A 26,317-nucleotide genomic window follows, 5' to 3' on the forward strand; every position below is an offset into this window, starting at 1 on the left:
TACACTATTATGTCTTTTGTTGTCATGGAGATTGAAAAATTAAGATTGAATGTTGGCTTTGCCATTTACTAGGGTATGGCTCAGAGACAAAATTACTTGATACTTTTGGGACTTTGTTTTTAAAATATCCTTTTAAAAATGTGCTTAAATGAAGATAACATACTTATCCTTTTACTGGTTAAGTGCACAGTTCAGTAGCATTAAATATACAGGGTAGGGCAAAAATAGGTTAACAGTTGTTTATATGGAAAATAATACAATAACTCATAAATAATAATACAAGAATAAACTGTTTTACGTACTCCCCTGTAAACCTACTTTTGCCCACCGCCCATTCACAATACTTTGTGTACCCGTCCCTTGTCTATACTCAAAACTGTTTCATCATCCTCAGCATAAACTTGGTATCTGTGGAGCAGTATTTCCCCCCTTCTTCCTCTTCCAGCCCTGGTAACCTCTGTTTCTGCTTTCTGTCTGTGAATTTGCTGATTTGAGTTCCCCCGTGTCAGTGGAATTGTACAATGCTTGACCTTCGGCATCCGGCTTATTAAGCATAATCTTTTCAAGTTCCCCCCATGTTGTAGCATCTATCAAAATATTACCCCCTTTCACGGCTGAATGTATTCTATTGTATATGCCCATTTAGCTTATCCACTCATCTGTTGAGGGACACCTGGGTTGTTTCCACTGCTTGGCTATTGTGAGTAATGCTGCCATGAACGTTGGTGTGCAGACACCTGTTCCAGTTCCTGCTTTCCATTGTTTTAGAGACATACCGGTGGACGGACTTCCTGGGTCATCTGCTAGTTCCATGTTTAACTTTTGAGAAACCACCAAACCATGGTCCACAGTGGCTGTGCCATTTTTTATATTCCTACCAGCAATACACCAAGGTTCCAGTTTCTCTACATCCTCGCTAACGTATTATTCTCCATTTTTTATCATAGCCATATTAGTAGATGTGAAGTGGTATTTCATCGTGGTGTTCATTTGCATTTCCCTAATGACTAATGATATCGAGTATTTATCGGCCACTTGTATAACTTCTTTTTACAATGTTTTTGTAAAAAGAGAATATTTATTGGCCATTTGTATAACTTCTTTTTACAATGTTTTTGTAAAAAAAGATATTCTAGATATTAATCACTCACTTCTCAGGTATATGAAAATATTTTAACTCATTCTTTAGGTTGTAATTTCACTTTCTTGAGGGTGTCTTTTGATACACAAAAGTTCTTTATTTTGATAAAGTTTGTTTATTTTTAGTTGTTGTCTCTGCTTTTGGTGTCATAGTCCTGAAATTGTTGCTAAATCCAGTGTCATGGACATTTTCCCCAGTGTTCTAAGAGTTTTATAGTTCTAGCTCTTAAGTTTAGGTCTTTGGTTCTTTGTGAGTCAGTTTTGGTAGATGGTATAAGGTGAGGGTCTAACTTCATGCTTTTGTGGGTGAATATCCAGTTCTCCCAGCACCATTTGTTGAAGGGACTGTCTTTTCCCCATTGAGTGGTCTTGGCACTCTTGTCAATAATTAACCATACACATGAGAGTTTATTTCTTGGCTTTCTTTTCTATTCCATTGGTCTGTAGGTCTCTTCTTGTACAGTACCATACTGTTTTAATTACTGTAGCTTTGTAATAAGTTTCAAAGTTGGGAAGTGTGAGCCCTCCAACTTCATTTTTGTTTTTTGATATTGTTTTTGGCTAGTCGGGGTCTCTTGAAATGCCATATGAACATAAGGATATGCCTTTTCATTTTTTAAAAAATGGCCATTGGAATTTTGATAGGTATTGTGTTTGAATCTGGATTCTTTGGGTAGTATTGATATTTTAACTTCTATAGTGAACATGGGTTGTCTTTCCATCAATGTCTTTAGCAGTGTTTCAGGGTTTTTGGTTTATTCTCAAGTGTTAATTTTTTAGATGCTATTATAAATTGAATTTCTTAACTTTCTCGGGTTGTTCATTGCTGGTGTATAGAAACAAATGATTTTTGCATGTTGACCCTGTACTGTGAAACTTTGCTGAATTCATTTATTAGCTCTAGCAGTTTTCTTGTGGACTGTGGGATTTTCTAGCTATATAGAGAAGCATATTGTGTAGAGACAGAGATAGTTTTACCTCTCACTTCTTTTCTTTCCCAATCTTTTTTTTTTTTTTTTTGGTCTAAAGCTCCGGCTCGCACTTGCAGTACAATGTTAAATAATAGTGGTGAGAGCAGAGATTCTTGTCTTGTCTGGTCTCAGGGGGAAAGCTTTCATTTTTTCACCACTGAGTATGATATTACCAGTAGTCTTTTCATAAATGACTTTTATCATGTGAAGACATTTTCCCTCTATTCCTACTTGTCTAAGGGGTTTTGTCATGAAAGTATGGTGAATTTTGTTAAGTGTCTGAGGCTTCGTTTTTATGATATGGTGATTATATTTGACCTAACTAATTTACAGGGTCCTTATGGAAGAGTACATTATAAATATTTTTGTCTCTCAAAGGCCCTTATAAATTGAAAACTGCTGTCTAAATATAAGATGTCATTATTTTTCAACATTTTATTATAAAAATTTCAAACACACACAAAAGCTAAGACACTTACAAAAACCCATATACCGGGGAGCACTGAAGGGGGGCAGGGCTGGGAATACAAGAAAGAAAACTGTACTTGAACAAGAGTTAACTAAAAGTTAAAAAAAAAACCAAACCTATATACCCATTTCCCTGGATGCACAGGTGTTAATATTTGGCCATATTTGGTTTATCTATCTTTCTTTTTATGGTGAGCCACCTCAAGGCAAGCTGCAGACATCTTAGCACTTCAATTAGGTGTCATATATCACATATATATATATTCATATATCAAATTCATTTGTTTATTATATATATATATTGTTTTCACAGAAAGAAGAAATAATAGGCCAATGATGACTTTTTTTGCTCAGCATTTTCATAGCCTCTTTTGTTAGTGTCAATTATTTTTTCTGTATTTCAATCATTAGCTTTGAAGATGAACTGTCCTTAAATCCTGAGACTAGAACTTTTCCTCCTTTATTATAAGTGTGTGGAGGCCTCCCTGGCCTCTTTGTACCCCACCAGAGCGTCGGGAGCACAAGCACTGTGTAGGTTCCTAAGGTGGGGGGTTGGCATATGCAGCCCGTGCGGGATCCAGTGGATGGGTCAGGAGGATGCTGACTTGCCAGAATGTTGGTCAGTCATGAAACGCATCTTGAAGTGTTCCCGTGTCCACTGCTGTTGGAGAACAGGGACCCTCTGATAGACTAGGAGTGAGGTCTCTCAAGTAACGCTGGGTAAAAAGGACTCTGAAAAACTTATCAAGGGAAGCCAGACTTTTAATACCTGTCTTGGTGTTCTAGCAAGGTGACCCTGGCAGAACAAAGGCTGTAGTGCTATAAGTCTTTAGCAGATTTTTGGGGGGATCAACTCTACTTTGTAGTTAGACACAAAAACAGTCTAGAATAGAGAGAGTGGATTTCGGGATAGAGTGTGATGGGGTTAGTGCTTTAGACCTCGATTGTCCTTGCTTCATTCGTTTGGTGGCAGCTGTCTGATTTAAAAATAAAAGTAAGGAAGACCGTCGTTGTTTCCTTTAAATTAGGATCAGGGCTGGACAGTGTAACACCAAGTTCATAGACACATTTAAACTATATCAGCTTGTAAAATATCCCCTAAAGATTAGTAAATGTATTTTACTCAGAATCGGCCCTCCAGTGGAATTAGCGTGAGTTATTTGGCACATTTGAAATTGGGATTGATTTTTTATCTGTATTTTCTGATTTTTTTAAAATATGAGCATGAAATAAATAACCATATTTTTTTAAGTTTAAAAAATAAGAAATTGGTATTGATTTAATCTCCAAAATATCTGTCAAAGGCTCAGTTTACAATAAAGAGTCACGTTACTTAAGTAAAAATCGTAGGAATAAATAATTTGCATTATTGATTGGCATCAATCTGTTCTGTATACTTTTTTGAATAGATTAAGAACCTGAGATTATTGTCTTCCCAAGCTCTTTCTCTAATACTCAGTTTCTCCTGAAGCTGATTTTTATTTTCCTGCCTTTCTTTTACTATCTGCTTCTCTGTCTTTGAGAAATATTCAAATTTGAGATTTAAAAATCTCTGCAACTAGACCGTGATCTCAGTTTCTTTTTTAAAAAAAGTTATAAAATTGAGTCCTTTCCCATACTTTATGATTTCTTATTTTGCCGCTATTGCTTCTACCCCTTATAGTTTCTTATTCTTTTTCCCCCCAACTAATTACTAAGTTATGCTACTAAGAAGAATCTACTCTGGACCTATCTACTTCATTTCACGATTAGCTTTCTAATTCAAAATCTAAATTCTTGCATTTATGTCTTCTTAACCATTATTTTATTTCCTCTTGCTTCCTGCCCTACTTAAATATATGGAAACCTTTTGAATGTAAATGTTTATTAAAATGAACTTTAACTGGACTCCCTTTTAGCATAAGTAAATGGAAGCCAAACAGAAGTTTTACCTCTTACTAGAAAGCATGGTTTCGTATGGAAGTGCCATTGCTGTTAACCCGTTAATGAAGACCTCACTTTCCTAATACTTTAATTGCAGTTCTCTGTTTGCAAAGAAAGGCACGGACCAGATCTGTTTCGATTTACACAGTCAGGCTCTCAGTAGCAGTCTATGCCAGGGGATTTCATCCCGTGTTCTGTGGAGCTAAATCAGCTTTTGATTGTTAAGAGTGAACACATTCTCTCTGCCTAGAATTTACTCTTTAGCATCTTCCGTATTAAATGAGGGCTACAAGCTCTCTGATATAGGAAAATGGAAAAAAGATTCCACCTGACACAGCCAAGTGTTAATTTCTTAGTTTTTGGTTTTAAATCATGCACTTAGTTTGTATGACAGCTTTAGGCACTGACAGCACCATGAGCCAGGTTTTCTAGTCTCTTCACACTCTGTAGAACTTTATTTTTGATCAGAAGGATGTAGTATGTGACTTCTCCGTTATTGCTTTTGCTCATTTCCCCCAAACGCCCCCCTCCCACCACACACAGCGTGTCTGTCTCTTTCCTTTCCCTTCCTCCATGCGACCTTTCTGAGGAGGTAAGGTTTCCACTATAACCTACCACTCTTCACATTCAAATGAAGGAAATGGCAGATTGTAAGCCCATCTTGTTGTTAGGGTAAAGTGGAATTTTTAAGTTGAGTGTTATTTATAACACTGAGTGAGATGTTTATAAATGGAGAAAAGTCTAAATGTTCATCTGTCGCCTCCTCAGACAGGGTAGGTCTTAAGACTTGGGTATTTCTAGTTGAGCTCAGAAGATGGCCAATGCTAGGCTGCAAACCCACTTTTCAATATCTTGGCAACCCTGACAGTCCCGCTCCACGAGTAGAGAAATTAAAATCCAGGTCCAATAACACATTACAATAAAAGAGACACAGAGGTAATGACGGGTAGCTTATTTATAGTTATTTCCTCAACTTTAGAACTGCTGTATTATACTGTAGTAGAAGGTGAAGTACACAATGCACATGCACCCCCATCACACACACACACACACACACGCACGCGCGCTCACACACACAGCCTTGCTCCCCATGCACACCCTGTGCCAAGTGCCAAGATTCTCGGAGGAAACAGATTCTTGATGTTTCTTCATTAATGCAAGAATGCGGTGTAAAGGTCACAAATTGAACCCCCGTGACCAGCTGCTTTGATGGTGATCTGCCCGTCCCCAGAGAGCCCGCGTTGCTCCCTCTCAGCCGCAGCAGCCTTAATGACTTCAGATACCTTGGTGTTCATTTACATCCTCATTTAAATACTTGGTAGAAAAATAATTACACGGAGGTGTTTGATGAGATGAAATTTGATCTCAGCAGATGGAGGAAGGCTTCCCCTCTCATCAGCAGGGAAGCCATGTGTCATTTAAATGAAAATCTTCCTGAAATCTCTTTATTCCTAAATTTGTTGCCAATATCCCTAAGGAAATTGCATCCGTCACAAAGGCTTGGTGATACTGGGAGAGGAGACCAATTTCAGAAGCAATTGTCATCAGGGACAGCAAGAATTTTCTCCCACCCCCATTTTTGTTCCAGCTCTCTGGGGCTTTCAAGTTTTGACTTGAAATAATACACAAATGTTGAGCTTGAACATGGAAGCTTTTCAGCCAAATGGTTTAGATCCAGTTCTGTGTGCTGGTAACCAGGTGGGAGAGCGCCAGCCATCCCGACTTTGTTGGCCCCGTAGTACTCTACGTGTTAGCAATGGGTCTGAAAGACGGGGAGCGTGTTCACCATGCTGCCTCCCCAAGCTGGCATCTCGGGGCGATGAGGCACTTGAGTTCCCAGTCAGTGCGGAAGCTGGCGTGGGTGGAGGGGAGGGAAGCAGTCCCATCCACTGTTTCCATGGGAGCAGCAGCCTCAGCACTTCACAAAGAACTGGATTTCAGGAGAGGTGACTCTTTACAGATACTTGCTGCTGAAAAATAATTTCCCTGCCAGGATATACTGTGAATGCATTCGCCCGCCCTTACTCTTTTACAGTTGATTTTTATAAACTGGCCAGGCAAGATCCTGAACAAACAGACCTGGTTTTCCTGTGGAATTTTCCTGAGACCGTATGTAATCTGTGCCCCGATGGTGGGAAGACCAGTAACCCTGGCAGGCGGGAGCTGCTGCCACCCAGGGAGCATTTCAGGCTGTGGCTTCCATGGTGACGGAAAGAGCCCTTTGCGTCTGGCCGTCTTACTGACCACAGCAGGTGCAGTGGCAAGTCATGAGGCCATTCAGGGGGCAGCACACTTCAGCGAACTGCCCTGTGGGGGCAGTCTGGCAGCTCCCTCTTTCTCTTACAGCGTGGGCTGGAGGGCCAGCTGTATTCTCCATGGTGGGCGGGAGGGAAGGCGAGCCAGCTGCGCACTCTGTGGCTCGCGGCCAATGGCAGGTATCCAGCCCCCTGGGCTCCTTGCTGGGCAGTCCTGCCTCAGCTGGGGCGCCTGTTCCCTGAGGCCAGCGCTAGCCCGGCTTCCTGACATTCCTGTTTGCCCTTTGTTTTGGGAAAACCAGATTAGTCCAGGGGGATAGAGACAGGACAAGAAAGAGTAAACACACAAATAAAGCAAAATAATGTATTTGTGTTACATTCTTTTAAAAATAACTAAAAAAATCAGGATGAAAGGAAATAGCACTTATGTGTAAACTCAGAGAGGGCTGTTGCCCAACCCAAAACAGTGCAGACCCCACACACTCTTTTCCCGAAAATCTCCAGTCCTTCCTGCTTTCCGGGCAGTGGGTGAGGGGTCACGCAGTGGTTTGGGGGAAAGGGATGGGTCTTTGGATGGACCCTTTTCTTGTTTAGTTTCTTGGAACTGTTCTCAGCAGTCACCCCAAACACTACTTTTCAAATTGCCATGTCTCCCTTGCTTTTCTTTGGTGATTGGCTAAGAGCCCGATGAGAACATAAGCGTGTCGAGATGGACCTCAGTATGCTGCAGCCGTTCGGCAGTCGTTTCTCAGGTGTTTCTTTCTAATACACTTCTCTTAGGTGGTACGGATTACACAAATCTACCTCCCCACGGCCTTTTTGGCTGCATTAAAAAAATTTGAATACCATGGCTTCATGTTATCAGGTACTTTTCCTGAATAGAAGTATGTTTGCGTCTTCAGCGTACCACAGCGGTGTCATTGACAGTTGCTCGTCTTTAACCTAAGTCACTGCATTGCTCTTCTCACCTAATACAGACTCACCCCTTGAGACCTCAGGTTTTACTGCGGTCCTGCCTTCTTCGGGGACCTTACTCTTCACCATCTCTTTTGGGCAAGGTGGGTCAAGGTGACTCCCACCAGCCCCATCCTGGTTTTGGTTATTGGTTTGATCTTCGTATGCTGAAGGCTCAGAAAGAGCTTGAAGGGCGGTGTTGACATAACAAACATCCAAACCTGTAGAGAATTTTCATGAGTTTATCTGAGCCAAACTCACAACAATAGCCGGGAAGAAAAATCCCAATGGATTGAGAAAATGCTCCTGAGAATGGCAGTTTTACAGCTTGTTTCATACATTAGAATTGAAGGAGGAGATGCGAGGAGGGTTACATGAAATCCTCCGTTGGTGGTAGATTGAAGGGGTGGGAGAAGGCAAAACTAGGGAAAACCTGGAATTGGATTAAAAGTGCAATGAAGAGACACATACTTCTTTTACATTGGAGGGTCCATGATAGTAGGTTAACGTTTACTGAGATTGTACGCAGGCGACCAGATAAGGGTTCGGTGGTCTCTCTCAGGCTTTGGCACGGTGGGTGTGCCCTGAGAGGTCTAGAAAAAGATTAGTCTGACTTTTCAAACCTCTGTTATCTTTGATGCAAAAAGACAGCAGACAGGCTCAGTTAAGGTCAGGATTGACCTTTGTCAAGCAAGTTACAGGCCTGGGACTGGACTACCTGTCCCGACTTGCTTTTAGTTAGGAATTTTTATGTTCAGACCATCCTTTGCGGTTACTTTCTGCCTCTTGAGTTTGTAGGCCCTGCCCTGGGGGTCTCCCCTGAGCTTTTGAGGCTTAGCTGTGGCCCCTTTTCTGTCCACAATTGGTAGTGTTTAAGAGGCAGTCAGATAGCTGAACCCCTGCTGAACAGATTGGTGTGAGAAATGACACCCCTCTTTCTGTTGTAGATATTTAACGCCACGAGCGAGCTGTCTGACACGGCTGCCTATCAGTCAGTCCGCCTCCTCTCCGTGTCCCTGGCTCAGGCGGAGCAGGAGCTGGAGGATCTTGCTGCGGTCGATCTGGAATGGTCAAAGCCCACCGCAGGTGAGTTGAGCGCTGGAGCACGTGCCATCTCTTCTAGAAGGGGTCAGCAACCCAGGTGGGATCTGTAATCCTGAATTTTCTTACCTGTTTATTATGATTCAACCATCCCTTTTTTGTTTCCGATTCTCCACCCCATTCCTGGTGGTGGCCACTCTCCAAGTTTATTCCCAAGATTCCACTGGTGAGTCTGCTGCCTTGCCACACGCAGATGCCCTGCCTTCAGCTTCCCAGATACGTGGAGGCTGTCGGCATGACCTCGGCCAGCATCTCTGCAGTGCCTCAAGGCTCTCCTCCTCTCTTTCCTCCTGTGTTTCCGTGTCTGAACACCCTGGCTGGTGCCCTCTCACGTCTGCCTCTGATGCAGGCTCTTACTTCCTCCAGGTTCTTCTTATCCCCATAGCTCTGTTTTTCCATCCCACTGCCCATTCGGCAGGAAATCTTCACTTCCCAGCTGCTCTGTGTGGCTCTGTGCTAGGCCCCAAGGGGACAGCTGTGAGCAAGACAGACACAGTTCCTGTTCGCAAACCTTAGCTTTTCTTTTATTATAACAAATAAAGCAAAATCGAACATAACAAACATCTTTCACACACTCCTTAATTCTCCCCTCTGCTTTGTGAAACCTTTCTAGAACATCTTTTTTTGGTCATTCTTTTCGATGCTTTTCCATGTGTTCACTCTTTAACCCTTTATAATGTGTCTTCTGCTCCCATCTCAACAACTTCTTTGCCTTGGCATGACTACTGTGGTTCTAATTGGACATTCCGGATACCTCGACAGCATTCAACACTGCTGACCACCCCGTTTACGAACCGCATGTTTCTGTCCGCGTGCGTGGTTCTTCCCTCCTCTGCTCTTCTCCTCTGTCGTCTCCCTGCCTGTGTCTTTGCCTTCTTCATCTCCTCCCTCCAACTGTGGCGTGCTCTTTCTAGTCCCGTTTTATTCTGTCTGTTCATTCTCTACTTTGGTAACCTTGATGGCTCCTGCATTTTCAAGTATTAATAAATTCAGCAAATACTTGAGTGTCACTATGTGCTAGCACTGGTCTTGGTTCTGGGGGTACAGCAGTGAATAAAACAGGCAAGGACATCTGTTCTCATAGAGCTTGCCTTCTAGAGCAGCAGAATCATTAAATTAGTAAGTTTTGTAGGAAGTGTCTGATATTGTTCAGTATCACACTATCTGAACTCTCCCTTTAAGAAGTTAGGAACTGCCCTGGCTGGTGTGGCTCAGTGGATTGAGTGCTGGCCTGTGAACCAGGTGGTTGTTGGTTTGATTCCCAGTCAGGGCACATGCCTGGGTTGCAGGCCAGGTCCCCAGTAGGGGGCGTGCGAGAGGCAACCACACATTGGTGCTTCTCTCCCTCTCTTTCTCCCTTCCCATCTCTCTAAAAATGAACAAATAAATCTTTAAAAAAAAACCTTAGGAACTAAAATTAGTTTGGTAACTTCTTGGATGAATCTTTTGGTTTATGAACATTCACCACATGCTATCCAAACCTCAGGAATCACTGGGACTTGAGTGGTGTGTTTATACTTTGCTTTCACTTCCCTTTTATTCTCTGAGCTCAGAAACCAAATAAATCTGGGGGCATCAAGGGAGAGATTAGATGGTGATGCATGCCAATGAAACAAAATAAGTAAACTTTATCAGGGAAGGGGAGCAGTAGGGACCCTTGGGGTGAGGGTGGGTAGTGGTTCCCAGTTTGAATGGCCATGGGAGAAAGGTGATGCTTCAGTAATAACCTGAAAGAGGCGAAGCAGTGCGGATGTCTGAGGAAGAGCGCAGTGGGCCGGTCCGTCTCACCTTTCCAGTCCATCCTGCCTCCCCCGTTGTCGCCCCTCTGCCTGCAGCTGGGAGGGTTTCCTGATTTTAAGGACTCTGTGAGTAGATTGGGCCCCCCTGGATAATTCAGGATTGTCCCCCTTCTCAGGTTATAGGCATTCGGTGTGGGCATCTGCAGGGGCCCTTCTGCCTACACACAATGTCATTCTTACGCATTTCCAAGTGGCTTTCCCTGTTCCAAACCCCCGGGTGACTTCAGCCTCCCCTCCAGTCTTCTCTTCCTTTTGTAACCTATGCTCCAGTGAAGCACCTTGAAATTTTTTTCCTATTTTGGGTGCCTTTTTATCTCTTGCTTTTTTCTGCCTTGAATGCCGGCTCTGCTTATTAAACTTCCGTCTGTCCTGCAAGGCTCCCCCACCTCTTTCCCTGTCCCTCTTAGTTGCCTTTTCTCTCTACCTGCGCATCAATGAGTCCAGCTTCACACCAGCCACCCACAGCCACCCAGCACCAGCCAACAAACATCTACCGACTCTGCCCAGTGTCTGAGGTCCAGACAGAGTAGGGTGAACGGAACTGAGAGTTTAGTGGGGCAAGGGAAACGCTATGCAGTGGGTATGATGGAGGCACCAGGAGGAAGTCAGTCTTTATTAGGCTTTTTATGATCTGCCTTTCATTTTATATTCGTTCTTTTGTTGTTAAAACCGCTTAATATGGGTTAGTGCCTCTTGAGGCACTTAACCGTATTTTGCCATATATTTTATTCAGCTGAATAGATGCCTTATTTTGTAGAATATAAGACCTACGAGAAGAGGTTGCATGTTTCTCCTTTTCTTTTTTGTTTACTGTCCTACCGCCACCTAGAAGTGCCTGGCACCTACTAGGTGCTCCACCAATTTTAATTGATTTCAGATTGATTTGAATTTCCTCTATAACACCATCAGCTTTTTGAGGGCCGGAACTACTGGTATATTGAATTTGCATCTTTGATAGCGTCAAGCCAGCGACTTACGCAGAGTAGTTCTTTAATAAACGTTAGGTTGAATGTTCCTGTCCGTTGGGTGTGTCTGCACGTGTTCCCCTCTTCTTCCGGTTTCCTCTGACGTGGAAGTGGCCCACTCCATTGCGTGTGGTGACTGGGCCATGTGGACAGATGGCTCCTGTTGCTTTCCCTCTCATCCCAACCTCCCATTACTGATTTGTCCATGTTTTCATCACCACAGCTATAAAGCTGGGTATAACATTACCCAGAAAAAAATACACATTTTTCCCTGACATGCTCCCTGCATGTGTATTCCTTTCCACAGAGCCACCTGGGAACGAATGCAGAGGTGAGGTGAGGGTGGTCTAGGGGCCCAGGGGCCTTCCTGCCCTTCACCTGCTGAGCAGGACTGTTCGTACTCCTGGGTTCTCAGGAGCCTGGAAGTGTTAGGGGAGCAGGGGGTCTGCTCACCTGGCTCGGGAGCTTCACTCTCTGCTCACGAGACAGTTGCCTCTCAGTCTTACTCTGCTTTCAGGAATACTCAGCAAGGAACGCAAAGGGTGACCTGTGCCTGCTCCTGTCACTCGGCCCTTCTGCACCTGCAGTTTGCAGCTGTCTACTCTTCCCTAACTCTTTAACCATTTCTCCAAACAGACAACTTAGGCCATGGAAGTTTTGAGTACATGTCAGCCGTGTGCTGGCTCTTTGGGCGTTACCTGTATGACACGCTGCAGTATCCCATTGGGCTGATCTCCGCCTCCTGGGGTGGGACCCCCATTGAAGCCTGGTCATCTGGAAGGTCCCTGAAAGCCTGTGGGGTCCCTAAGCAAGGGTAAGAAAGCACCCTCCAGCCCAGGAGCAAGCCTGCCAGGAGGTTTTCCGAGAGAGAGGCCCATGGGCTCCTCTGGGGAGTCAGGCATGGGTTGAATGTCCAAATACGTATCAACTTACTCTGTGCTGGGTAAGCTGTTATTTCACTGTCGTCATCACCACAGGCACCGGAGAATGTGACAAGCAATTATGGTTCTTCCTCTTAATAATACTTATAGCTAATGCTTGCCAAAAGCTTATGCTGGTTGATGTTATAAGCAGTTTATATATAGCAACTCACTCAATACTCACAGCCACCTCTTGAAATGTGGACACTATTAACTTACTGTAGGTAAAGGTACTGAGTCCCATAGCACTTTGGTGACTTGCTCACGGATGCTGAGTTGGTGGTGCAGTGTGCCTTCGGTGTCTGTGCTCTGAAGCACTGTGCCGTATTACCCATAAGAGCGTGCAGCGTGCCGTATTACCCATAGGAGCGTGTAGCACACTGGTTGTGAAAGCGCACTCAGGAAGAGATGGACTAGAAGAATGCTTGGTGGCGGGGTGGGGGCTGGAGATCGGGCTCGTGGAGGAAGCCTGGACACTCCCGAGAAGCTGGAGATGAGCAACATGTGAACTGCTTTCACAGACACTGTCCCATCAGTTCTGGGAGGGCCTCTGGCAGAGGGTGGACTTGCGCTCTTGGCGCAGCTTGGGCAAAGTTGTGCCTGTGTGAACGTGTTTGGTTTTGGGCAGAAAGAGTCGCCTGTGGGAAAGTAGGAGGAATCTGGAGCCAGGCCTCTAGCTTGCTTGGAAGGGACAATTCCAAGGGTGTAGGGAAGTGTGCATTCTCACATACTGCGGCTGCATGTATGAGTTCACACAGGTATTCTGCAGAGAGATTTAGGAGCATGTTGAAAACCTGAAGAATGTGCCTTTTGACCCAGTAATTTCATTTCTGGGAATTTATCTTAAGAAAATACTTAAATCTGTATGTAATGATCAAGCTGTAAGAAAGACAGTCATGGCATTGCTTATAGAAGCCAACAGCTTAAAATAATCTAAGCATCCATTGAGTGTGAGTTAAATAAATGTATTGCCTGCGTGAGAGACTCATAATAAAACACTTTTCTCTATGGTTTTAATGACCTCATCTGGAAGCTGGGATGGCCCTATCCGAACTCACACCAAACCGGCTGATACACTTATCCTGGGAAGAACCTGGACGTGAAATTCAGAGGCTGTTTGCATGTTCACCTGTGAAGCAGATTGGTTCAAGTTAATTCTGTGTTAGTTTCATCGGAAGTTAGCCCCAAGGGAAAGCTGAATAGATGCCCAGCTTTGGGATCTGCTGCGACCCATCACTAGCTCTCTTGTGACACTCGTGCATCTTACTGCTCTCAGGTTCGCCCCACCCGACTCTGTGACCGGCCCCAGTGAGCACTCGGTTCTCTGGAACGCCATGATCCATCCCCTGTGCAGTGTGACTCTGAAAGGCGTGATATGGTACCAGGGTGAGTGTTCAGTGTGCTCTTTCCTCACTGTGTCAGTTAGCTGTGCTGCATACCACACCACTCTAGAATTTAGTGCCTTAAAACAAAAATAATTTTGTTTTAAGCCCACTATTCCGTGGGCTAGCAGGGTAGTTTTTGTGTCTGAGTTGCTGCAGCCAATTTGTGCTAAAATCTGTTATGTGTTTCTGGCCACCTTGGCAGGTTGTCTGACGGCTGGGTGACTTAGAACGGCCTCTCCCTTGTGTGTGAGGACTAGGACCTCTGTCCGCTGGGCCCGTGGTTCTCACGTGGCCCCAGCCTGCAGCAGGCTGGCTCAGACTTATTTCTTGTTGACACAGCAGTCTCAGGGTTCCAGGTATATCCGGAGAGAGCAAACCCCTAAGCTGAAGCACCTTGCAAGTCTCCACGTGCATCACGTTTGCTTCTGCCCTATGGGCCTGAGCAAGTGACAGGCCAGGCCAGAGGGCCTGCAGGAAGGCCCCCTTCCTAAGGACATGGGTGGAAGTTAGGGGGGAATGTGCGGCCATTTTTGCATCGACCCCCAACTCCTCTGACAGCTTGGTCTGTTTTCAGGGGAGGCCAATGTAAATTTTAACAGAGACCTATACAACTGCACATTCCCCGCACTCATTGCCGACTGGCGCCAGACCTTCCACCGCGGCTCTCAGGGGCAGACGGAGCATCTCTTCCCGTTCGGATTTGTTCAGGTTCGTGTTGGGGGGAGAGGGTGTGGGCCTCGCCGTGGGGACGTGCTGTTGAAATCTCTGTCCTGGACCCCATGTTTCTTCCTTTTTCACCCTCACAGCCGCTGGTCAAGAACCGAATATAAGACTTAATTCATCTCTGTTCACTGATGAGACAATTAAATCTTTTGAAAAAGTTAACAACTAATATTTCTTCCTATTAAAAAAGCACTACAGAGAAGCTGGAGGGTTTGGCTAAAGAACACACGTGTGGAACCCAGAGACTCAGACAGCAGAGTGGCGATGGCCAGAGGGAGAATGGGGACATCTGGAATAGTGTCGACAATTAAAAGGGAAAAAAGTGTTACGTGTTCATTAAAGAAATATTAAAAAGATAAGGTAAAAACATTTGTAATTCCACAGTCTGTAAATAAGCAGACTCTTCTGCTCATTTTTGAAGTGGGATCCACACCATAATACTGTACCATGTCTTGCTTTTCTTTCTCACAATGTCATATTGTGAATATTTTTCCACGCCAATAAATATTAAGCTTAGGCATAATTTATAATGATTATAGAGTATTCTGAAATATGGTTATATTATAATTTATATAACTAGTCCTCAGTAGATTGGCACTTAGGTTGTTGTTTTGAACATTTTGCTTTTGCAAGTAGTGGCGTATTTATATTCTTTGTAGCTAAATCATTGCATACATGCTTAATTATTTCCATAAGAGAAATTCCCAGAAATGAAATTGCTGGGTTAAATGAAATACTTTTTAAGGCCTTAAACATGTTCCCACATTTCTCTGTCAAAGTCTATGAATTTGTATAGATTCAAACCCTTAGCCACAGTGTGTGAGAACGTGAACTTCCACACCCCCTCCCCAGCGGGGTGTTATTCCTGCCACGCCTTAGGATGAACCTCGTTTTCTCGCTGCCAGCCCACTGCACATGCCCTGTGCCTGAAATGATGTCTCTCCTATACTTTCCTAGCTCACTTTTAATTATCCTATAGGTCTCAGCCTGAGTATAAGTTGGGAAGCCTTCTGGGCCTATTCAAAATCTGGGTTAGATACCCCCTTTCCCCAAATGGGTGACTCTGTAGCACTTTCTACTTCCCTTTCTCCTTGCACGTAGATTGCTCGCATGACCGTATTTTCCAGGGTCATTTGTATGTCCCCAGTACCTAATTAGTTGACACTTGTTATGTGTGGCCTAACACATGAAAAAAATATGCCTTGAGAAAATGTGCTTTTACTTTGTGATAACTAGGCAAAAAGATTCTGCTGTCAGCCTTGTCCGAAAGGAATCGCATGTTTAGCAAAATTCATCGTTGCCTTGCCTCACCTGTTTCTAAGACCTAGACCTTTTAGTAGGGTGGTAGTTCTGACTTTGCTGGAACTTAGGAAATTAAGCAGGTAAGGTGTTTTGAGAACAAAGCCTGACTCACAGCATAGTGATGGACTGGGCTTTAGTGTTTGCATTGGACATAACGCTTCCAGGCAGCTGCCTCTGGAGGTCCTCAAGCCCCTCCTTCCCGCCATCCGCCTGTCTCTTCTACCTTGTCCTACTTCACCATACTTTTTTTGGGTAAAGATTTTTATAGATACTCCTTGTACTTATAATTACTTTAAAATCGTTTTCCTTACATTTATTTTGACTTTGAAACAAGATTATTCTGCTCATTATTATCAAAATAGCAACTCCTGTCACCAGTTCTGTGTTACTGTTGGTGGAAACTACATTTAGATTTGAGGGACTTTTTTTTTTGGTCTCTGAGCCTGTGTACGTGGCGATTTAAATGTGACTTCAGCCACTTCAAACCAGAAGTTTGAATTGAATGCTTATGGTGTGCTAGGTACTGAGGGAAGGCGAGAAACAGTGTGTAGCCCAGAGACCTTGGCCTTGCACTTAGGCCTGATGGTTTAGCAGAAGCCCCTTAGCTTCTGGGTGTTCACTTTACATCATCAACAAAAATATGTGGATTGCCTGTGGAAGACTGAGACTGCGAACATCTGCCTCCAAAGGGAAATGTCGGACTCGACAATGTAGCCGTCCTGAGCATGGGTCTGAAGCCAGGCTGCCTGATGCAAGTCCCAGCTCTGGCACTTCTTCAGCTGTGTGATTTCAAACAAGACCCCAAACTTCTTTGTTATTAAGTATCAAGTGAGTCAATTCATGGAAAGCCTGGCACATGCCAGACAATGTTAGTGTTTGTTTTTATCAATGAGAGAAGGCAGAACATCTGGAGGACAGTTGGTCTGTAGGGAAGGATGAGGTTGTGGGTTTGACCTGGTGGTTGCAGCAGCTGGAACGATGTGAAATGAAGGAGCAAGCTCAGTGGGTAGACCAGGGCCAGACATGCGTGTCAGAGAGTCATTCGTAGAGAAATGACCTGAAGCAGGGAGGGGAAAGGAGCAGGAGGCTAGGGACTGGAGTCCTTGGGACTATACGTTCCTAAAAGGGGTTTGGAGGACCAGTGGAAGAGACTGTGGACTATAGTATATTATTCGTAAAGTCCTCTGAATGTGGTTGCCTTTATATTCTTGGCTATTGTTTGCCATCATAAGCAGCAGTAGTTCTACTAATCACCATGGGAGATTGAACTATGTATCTCCCACTGGGAAAAACCATGTAGTTGCGGAGTTTAGTTTGCTGGTGCCCCCATGTGGCCAGTGTGCACTAGTGCAGTCAACAAAATGGAGTGGAGAACGGGCCAGGACTTCTTAGTGAGACTGCCATTTTGAGAAAACTCCCTTGGTCAGTGACTGTTGTTAGCATCTCTCCCTGTTGTGCTTCAGGCTGGTACTTATTCTAGATCTTTCCAGTAGCTTGTTGCTGTGCTCCCCATCATGGCGTTGACTGGGTGACCATGGTTCCACTTACAGTCTTCTGGCAGTCGTGCGGGAAGAAATGGGGTAACTCGCCAGTCTTTCTATTTCATCTTCTAGTTTTCATGAGATTCCATTGTGAAATGTCAGCACCTCTTATTGTACAGATTAAAGCCAGTCTGCATAAGAGATTTTATTAAGAGAATTGGAAATATCCTCTATATCCCATAGCATACCTGTCAATGTAAGAAACATCCAAATCTGTAGCCCAACTGAAGACAGTTGCTGGGAAGCAAAAGCTCAACAGATTGCGATCTGCTGCAGAGAATGTCAGTTCTGCAGGTTAGTTTTACAGTAGAATCAAAGCAGGAGATGTGAGGGGGTTACATGGAATCCCTTGGTGGTAGATTAAAGAGGTGGGAGAAAGCAAAGCAGGGAAGCCTCCAAGATTGCATAAGAAGTAAAATGGAAAGACACATACTTCTTACACTGGTGGGCACAGGATAGTTAGTAACTAACATTTACAGCGCACAGAGATGGCATGGGGGGAACAAGGCAGCAGTGAGGGTCTCTGCTATCTTCCGTGGTCTCGTGCTCTGGTGCACAGGTTGTGCCCTCAGGGGTCTGGAAAAGGGGATTACTCTGACCTTCCTGAGGTCTGTTGTCTTCAATGCAAAAGGGCAGTGGACAGGCTCATTCAGGTAAAGACTGACCTTTGTCAAGCAATCTGCAGGCCTTGGACGTCACTACCCACTGTGACTCGCTTTCAGTAAGGTTTTGATATTCATACCCTCCGGTGTGTTCACCTTCTGTGTCTGAGTTTGTATGGCCCTCCATGCGGGCCTCTCCTGAGCTTGTCAGGGTTAGTGTGGCCCCCTTTTCATCCACATACTTTTCATACCATATCCTTTCTGCTACTACTGCTTCCTTTTCTCCCCCTTTAGGATATTCTCAGTATGTCAGTTAAAGTGGTCCTTTGAGATGTACATCATATGAGAAGGCTCCATTGGTCCCTCCGCACCAGCCATACATGGCCTGCCCCTGTGTCCGTTACCCTCTGACCTCATCTCCTGATTTTCTTTGCCTCGCTTACACCACTAGCCACAATGGCTGTCGTATTTTTTTCAGTCATACTAAGTGTACTCCCACCTCAGGGCCCACCATACTTTTTCCCTTCTGCCTGGAAAGTAATTTCCCAGCATATTAGTTTTCTATCACTACACAACAAATTACATGTTTAGCAGCTTAAAACAAGGCCCTGCTGTGACCCATCACAGTTTCCATGGGTGAGGAGTCTGGGTAGGTGTACCTTAGGTGAGTCCTCTGCTCAGGGCTGCAATGAAGGAGTTGGATGGGGACGGGGTCGCATCTGAAGCCTAGGGTTTTCTTCCAGGCTCATGAGGCTGTTGGCAGAATTCGTTTCCTCATGGCAGCTTACTCCTTGAAGGCCAGCAGGTGAGAATCTCTGACGACTGGGTTGGCTGGACCACAGTACTCTAGCTTTTGATTATTTTGAAGTCAGCTGTGATAAGGGACCTTACTTACAGCTACAGAATCCTAAGCAGACAATTCAGATGTTATAGATTCTGCATGTTGGATGTTATCCTTTCTCTTATGCCCCTGCATTCAGTTGGATGCCCAGTTCTGTCATTTTGTCCTTTAGACTGCCTTCTTTCTAACCATCCTCCTCCCACTATTATTGTTCTAGATTAGCCCTTTCTCTTCTGCATCGAGAATATTACAGTACCTTCTGAACTAATGGGTCTCTTTTTTAAAAAAATATTTTATTTCTTTATTTTTAGAGAGAAGGGAAGGGAAGGAGAAAGAGTGGGAGAGAAACATTAGTGTGTAGTTGCCTTTCATGTGTCCCCTACTGGGGACCCAGCCTGCAACCCAGGCATGTGCCCTGACTGGGAATCAAACCAGTGACCCTTTGCTTCACAGGCCTGTGCTCAATCCACTGAGCTACACCAGCCAGGGCCTCTTTTTTTCTTCACAGACCATTTGTATGGCCACTAGATGAATCTTTTGAAGTAGTCTACTTATCATGTTAATAATTTCAGTGTCTCTCATTTTTAAGGTGGGGTGAATTTCTCACATAAGCATTTTAAAGTGTTCAGCTCGGTGGCATGTAGTGTTTTGGGACTGTCTCTCCAGTGGTTCCTTGTCGCTTATAAAGTGTAAGCTCTGTCCAAACACTTGCCTGACTCTCTTTCCAGCCTTGTCTTTCCCACATAAATTCTCTACTCCAACTGAATTGCTCTCTCTCTCTCAAAACCACCTTTATCCTTTACCTTTGCATTTCATAAGGTTCTAACACAGGACATATGAGCAGTCCTGTTTGCAGTGACTTATCATATTTTCTGTGCCCATTCATTTTAAAAATTTATTCTGAGGTTATATTTTCTTATAATAATAAACGTTGCTCTAGGAAAGCACCTGCCACTTCTGGCCAAGATGGAGGTGTAGGTGGAAACACTGTGCCTCCTCACACTACCAAATTAAGGACAACAAAGATTTTGAAACAAAAACACAACCAGAACAGACAGAAAACTGAACTGTACAAAAGTCCGACAACCATTCAACCAGACAGATAAGAGGGGCAGAGTTGGCGGCCAGTAGAGAGGGATTGTGGCAGGAAAAGGCAGTGGCCAGACCCGGGAGCACAGGCAGGGTGGGGCTAGTAGGCCCTGGGCATGGGGAGGGAATGAACAAACCCAGTGACAGTGCAAGGCCACTGGCTGACTGCAGTCACACATTCACACATAGATAAACCAGACAAAAAGGGGCAGCGAGATAGACTGCAACCCAGGGCCCAAGTGACAGGAAATAAAGCCTAAAAGCACCGATTGAAAACACTTGTAGGGGCTGAGGTGCCGGGAGAGACTCCCAGCCTCACAGGAGAGTTCGTTGGAGAGACCCACAGGGTCCTAGAATGTACACAAGCCCACCCACCCAGAAACCAGCACCAGAGGGGCAAGGGCCCAATTTGCTTGTGGGAAGTGGCAGAGGGGACTGAAATCTGAGAGAGAGCAGAGCAAGCACCATTGTTCCCTCTCTGACCCCACCCCCACATGCAGCACCACAACCCAGCCACTGGGTTGACCCACCCTGGTGAACACCTAAGGCTCTGCCCCTCATATTTAACAGGTGCCACCTGATCAAAAATGGCTCAAACAGAAGAACAGCTCAAAGCCTCAGAGCCAATACTTTTAAGCAACCAAGAGATAGCCAACCTATCAGATGCACAGTTCAAAACACTGGTTGTCAGGATGCTCACAGAACTGGTTGATTTTGGTTGCAAATTAGATGAAAAAATGAAGGCTACGTTAAGTGAAATGAAGGAAAATGTACAAGGAACCAATAGTGATGGAAAGAAAACTGGGACTCAAATCAATGGAGTGGACCAGAAGGAAGAAAGAAACAACCAAACAGAAAAGAAAGAAGAAACAAGAATTCAAAAATATGAGGAGAGGCTTAGGAACCTCCAGGACATCTTTAAATGTTCCAACATTCAAATTATAGGGATACCAGAAGGGGAAGAGAAAGAGCAACAAGTGGAAAACTTACTTGAACAAATAATAAAGGAGAACTTCCCCAATCTGGCAAAGGAAATAGACTTCTAGGAAGCCCAGGAAGCTCAGAGAGTTCCAAAGAAGGTGGACCCAAGGAGGAGCACACCAAGGTACATCATAATTACATTAGCCAAGATTAAAATGAAGGGGAGAATTCTAGACGCAGCAAGAGATAAGGGAATAGTCACCTACAAAGGAGTTCCCATCACACTGTCATCTGATTTCTCAAGAGCCTTCCAGGCAAGAAGGGGCTGGAAAGAAGTATTCCAAGTCATGAAACCCAAAGACCTACAGCCAAGATTGCTCTATCCAGCAAAATTTTCATTTAGAATGATAGGACACATAAAGTGCTTCTCAGATAAGGTCAAGTTAAAGGAGTTCATCATCTCCAAGCCCTTATTATATGAAGTGTTAAAGGGACTTATCTAAGAAAAAGAAGATAAAAAATATGAGCAGTTGAAGGACAGCAAACTCACAGTTATTAACAACCATGCCTAAAACAAAAGCAAAACAAGAGGACAGCTAGATCAGGAGTGGAACCATAGAAATGGAGAGCACATGGAGGGTTAGTAACGGGAGTGGGAGGAGGAGAAGGGGGGAGAAGGTACAGAGAATAAGTAGCATAGACAGTGGGGAGAAAACAGGGGGAGGGCAAGAATAGTATGGGAAATATAGAAGCTAATGAACTATGACACATGGACATGAACTAAAGGGGGGAATGGTGGGGGAGGGGTGTGCAGAGTGGAAAGGAGTGAAAGGGGGGAATGGGACAACTGTAATGGCATAATCAATAAAATATATTATTTAAAAAACCCCAAAACGTTCTAAATGTAAAGCACCTGCTGTCTGTGACACCAAGGCAGCATTTAATCCATACTATTTTGTAAAGTTTTTATTCACATTTTTTATGTGCAGGTCTGTCCCCCCAGCAAAGCCGTGAAGTACTTGTACTGGTTCGCTACTGCTAGGTAACAAATCACTGCAAACTCTGTGACTTAAAAATAACAGTTATTATTTTAGCTCACGTGCCTGAGTGGCTGGGGGTTGATCGATCTTGGCTGAGCTCCCTTGGGCAGTTACACTTCTCTGTGGGTCAGCTGGGGCGCTCACTGCAGACCAGGCTGGGTGGGACTGTGCTGGAGGAGCAGCTCTGGTCCGCAGCTGTCATCCTTCTCTTGAGAACAGTAGGCCGACCCGGGCATGTCATTCTCATGGTGACAGCAGAAATGCAGGAGAGTAATGCAAAAGAGGCCGAGTCTAGGAATTGACCCACTATAACTCTGTTTCACTGATTGGCCAAAGGAGGCCACATGGCTGAGCTCAGAATCAAGGGGTCGGGAGATAAATATACTTTTCCTCCTCACAGGAGGAGCCATAAAGTCACATGACAAGAGGGTGTGGATACAGGAACGTGCCAAGAACTGGGGTCTTTGATGCAATTTGCACACACACACTCCAGGGCAGATGCCTCTTTGCTTTCCCACACTGAAACTGGAAAAGTCAGAGTTCATGCTGCCTGTCACTACCAGAACCAGTAAACAGAGACAAGGATTAAATTTTTATGGGCACTTTGTTCTGATGATTGGGGGAATTCAGGGAAAAGGTTAATCAAATAAAAGCTGCCATCCAGCAATTTCCCTAGCGTCCTTTCCTCTGCTGGCCGGGGACTCTTTATGTCCTGGGTGGCAGGACGTCTCTTCCCTGGAGCACACAAGATGGCTGGCAGTCCTCCAGGCACAAAGGTTGAGTTGCCTGTGGTCTCCTGGAGTCAGGGTGGGTGTTCGTTCAGTTCCTAAAACGATAGATTTTTACATGCATTAATTATTATATATAGTTAATAAGCTTACTAACTGTAACTTAAAACTAAAATTTTTCTAACTCTTGGGTTCCCTCATGAAAACAGTGCTCAGCCCTGTGTTGTACACAGGTGTGTCCATTGCTCATTGCTTTGCAACAAACTGCCCCAACACTTGGTGTCTCAAAACATCAGCCACTGTCTGTGCTCATGATTCCATGGTGGTCCCAACTGGGATAGTTCACTGTGCTCTTGGTGGTACTGGTGGGCTTGCTTATGTGTCTGCAGTTGGAACCGAAGGCTCTAGAATTCACATGACTGGCCCCTCTGCTGGGATTCCTGGGACATTAATGCCTATCTTCTTCATAATCTTCCAGTTTCCAGGGCTCCTCTATCTGCATCATTACTCCATCAGGGTAGCTGGATTTGTTTTCTTAACCCGGACATCTCAGCGTTCTAGGAAAATGAAATCAGGAGGCACAGGCTCTTGAGGCAAAGGCATGGAAGTTACACACCCTTATGAGCATTCCATCGGTCAGAGAACGTCACAGATGTAGCTTAGATTCCATGGGAGGAGACCCGGAGTCCCCGAGTCCCCCTCGTGATGAGAGGGGTGGCAGAGCTACACTGTGGCAGGTGGGACAACAGGGATTCTGCCACTGCAGTGTGGAGCTCAGCAAAGACTTGGTGAATGAACATTTGGACAAACGAGGGAAGCACAACCAGGGTTTGCTGGTGAAAAAAAAATTCCATTGCAGGGTTGTGATGCAATAAAATTCTGATGCAATAATCTTTCTTCTTTTTAGTTGTCTTCTGTTTTGCCTGGTGCAGCCTCAGATGACGGATTTTCCCAGATCCGCTGGCATCAAACAGCAGACGTTGGCTATGTCCCCAACCTGAGGATGCCCAACACTTTCATGGCTGTAGCGATGGATCTCGGTGACAGGACCTCGCCTTTTGGCAGGTATGGGTGCTTCTTGGGCTTTGCTTGAATAATACTGTATGTTCTTTGTGGCCTTCACTGTGATGTTCGTTCACTTGTGAGGGGGAGGGAGTAGATGGCCCGAGGATCGAACTGTAGAAGCATTATTTGCAATCACTTACACTGGGATATGCTGCAGTAATGAAAAAGAACCCTTACCATCTCAGGGTTTCGATGCAACAGAAATTTTTTCTTGTTCACACTACATGCCCAGAGGTCAACAGAAGCTTTCCATCACGGTCACTCACAGATCCAGGGAAACAGAGGCACCACGCTGGCCTGTACTTCATCACCATAAAGTGCCACACTGGCGATGAGGGGCTCTCCCTGGGGCAACGCCGGTCACTGCTGCCCACGCTGCTTTAGCCAGAGCATCCCTGTGGCCATGCCCGGCTGTGGGGAGTGCAGCTGTGATTCCGCCGTGGGCTCAGAGGAGCAACGGTGTACGTGGGTGTGACTGCCCATGACTGCCACGTGCTGTCGGACACGAGGGGGTTCCAAAGGGGGACACTGCAGCCCAACACGCAGTGTCTGGATACTAGTAGGAGCTTGAACTAATATTCATTTATTTTTGAATGAATAAATATTTATGGAACCAGTAAAACCTGGAGGGGACCAAGTCATAAACGGCCGATTCAGGTGGAAACACAGGATATGTTGGTTGGAATAGTCTGTTGAGTGAGCTCGCCTAGGTCAGTTCCAACATCCTCCCTGCCTCCCTTTATTTCTTCCTTCCAAGTCATCTGTTATTTCAAGGTTCCCTCCCTGCAGAAGGTCCAGAGTGCACCTCTGCCTGCCATTCACTGTGTCTCTCAAGCTGACTAGCCACTCATCACTGGCAGTTAGATTGGCTCAGCTTTATTCTCACCTTCTTAAAGGGTGCTTTATATATTATTTCTTTTTATGGTTCTTTTTATTTATTTATTTTTATTGTATTTTTCCATTAACATGTATTTCTCCCCCTTATCCTCCCTCACCCCCGCAATTGCCACCCTATTGTTGTTCTTCTTTTTTTAATGTAGTCATTATGGAGCTCAGACCCAAAGTTCTCTCCCTGTATATCCCATAGCATCCACCCTCGAGATAAACAGACCGTGGCCTACCGGCTGCACCTGGGGGCCCGCGCTGTGGCCTACGGTGAGAAGCAGCTGACCTTTCAGGGGCCACTGCCTGAGAAGATAGAGCTCTTGGCGGACAGGGGCCTGCTTAACCTCACGTATTCCCAGCAAATCCTGGTGCAGAGGCAGGATGACAAGATATTTGAGGTGAGGATGGCAGAAACAACGGGGGCTCCTCCTGTCTGGGGCCTCCGGATTTCCTCCAGTGAGGCCCGTCTCTGGTATGAAATGACTGTGTGGCAGGGCTTCGTTGGTGGGGGGCTTGTCTCAGGGGGGCAGATAAGCCGCTATTAATTCATTTGCTTAGAGCAGCAGTTTCCATCCTTTTTCATCTCCTGGCACACATAAATTAGTAAAATCCTGCAGCACACCAGAAAAACCATGGCACACAGAAAAGAATATTTTTGCCAGTCTGACAAAAAAGTAGGTGTCATTTTGATTCATTCAAAATTACACACTGGACAGCTGTCCATTCACACTGGACAGCTGTAGTTGTGTTGGCTGTTCTCATTTTTTTACCTGACGGTCTAAGGGAAAAGAGTCAGTGCCCTTGACTAAATAGTCATGTATTGCGTGTTTTAAACATTCTTGTGGCAGGCACACCAGTTGAAAATTGCTGACTTAGAGGCAAGTTCAATAGTCAGGACAATCAAGGAAGGGAAGGGGCGTCCAAACTAAAATAATACACCTTTCGTGTTTTCCCTCCCACCCAGAGCAGCCATCTCTGCTGTGGGCAAGGCTGCCACTGTATTTGTAGGTTGCATCGGAAGGACCCTTGTTCCAGAATATTTCCCTCAACCTTGGATGCCTTTTTTATCCTAAACCTGAAACTCTTTTGAGTTTGGTGTCTCTTAATTTTAAGAGGCATAAGCTTGGTGCTCTGTAGCTTAATGTGAATTTATATAGTGAACGGCTTTCTTCTGACAACTAGCAAGGATCACCCCATTGTGGAGCTGGGGCTGTTGATTAAGGAGGTTCCTTGAAGAGCCTTCCATCGTTGGGGGTCGGGTCGGGGTGTTTCTAGACGGAATGTTTGTATGAGTGCCTGGGAACCAAGAGGCCATCAGGCTGGGATTGGCGGGGCATGAAAAGAGGGCCCTGGGGGAGATGAATATTGAGAACAAACTTTAATGACACAGTTTACCTGGGGCAGCTTCTCCTCTGCAGTCCCGACTTCAGTATCCACTTGCCCCCAGTGTTTGGTCGGCACTATGCCACTTAGACTCAGGACAGGGGGTTGTCGGTAGGTTCTGCATTCTGTGTTCTCCACTTCTGTCAGTTGCTGGCAGCGTGTCCATCTCTTGGACCCAGAAACACAGTTGTGGTCAGGTGAGCACTTAACCTTTCGGTACTGGATCGTTCCCGTTCCCCTCCCTGGACTGCTTTCTGACCGCAGAAAGGCTGGTGTCCTGTGTCTCGGTGCCCCCGCTTCTGTCCTCAGCTCCTGG

General features: G+C 45.0%; 1 protein-coding gene across 4 annotated transcripts in view; it reads left to right on the forward strand.

The window, feature by feature from the left end:
* SIAE (sialic acid acetylesterase) overlaps positions 1-26,317 on the forward strand; it is a 37,497-nt gene that overhangs the window by 9,700 nt on the left and 1,480 nt on the right. For all 4 annotated transcript variants that reach the window (XM_037038316.1, XM_037038317.1, XM_037038319.1 and 1 more), the window contains exons 4-9: positions 8,659-8,797; positions 12,213-12,390; positions 13,773-13,882; positions 14,456-14,589; positions 23,576-23,733; positions 24,821-25,016. In XM_037038316.1, coding sequence (XP_036894211.1) covers positions 8,659-8,797; positions 12,213-12,390; positions 13,773-13,882; positions 14,456-14,589; positions 23,576-23,733; positions 24,821-25,016 — 915 coding nt within the window. The remainder of the gene's footprint in view (positions 1-8,658; positions 8,798-12,212; positions 12,391-13,772; positions 13,883-14,455; positions 14,590-23,575; positions 23,734-24,820; positions 25,017-26,317) is intronic.

This window comes from Sturnira hondurensis, unplaced genomic scaffold, assembly GCF_014824575.4.
Source record: "Sturnira hondurensis isolate 20B ecotype Veracruz unplaced genomic scaffold, ASM1482457v3 Scaffold0024152, whole genome shotgun sequence".
Lineage (NCBI taxonomy): Eukaryota > Metazoa > Chordata > Mammalia > Chiroptera > Phyllostomidae > Sturnira > Sturnira hondurensis.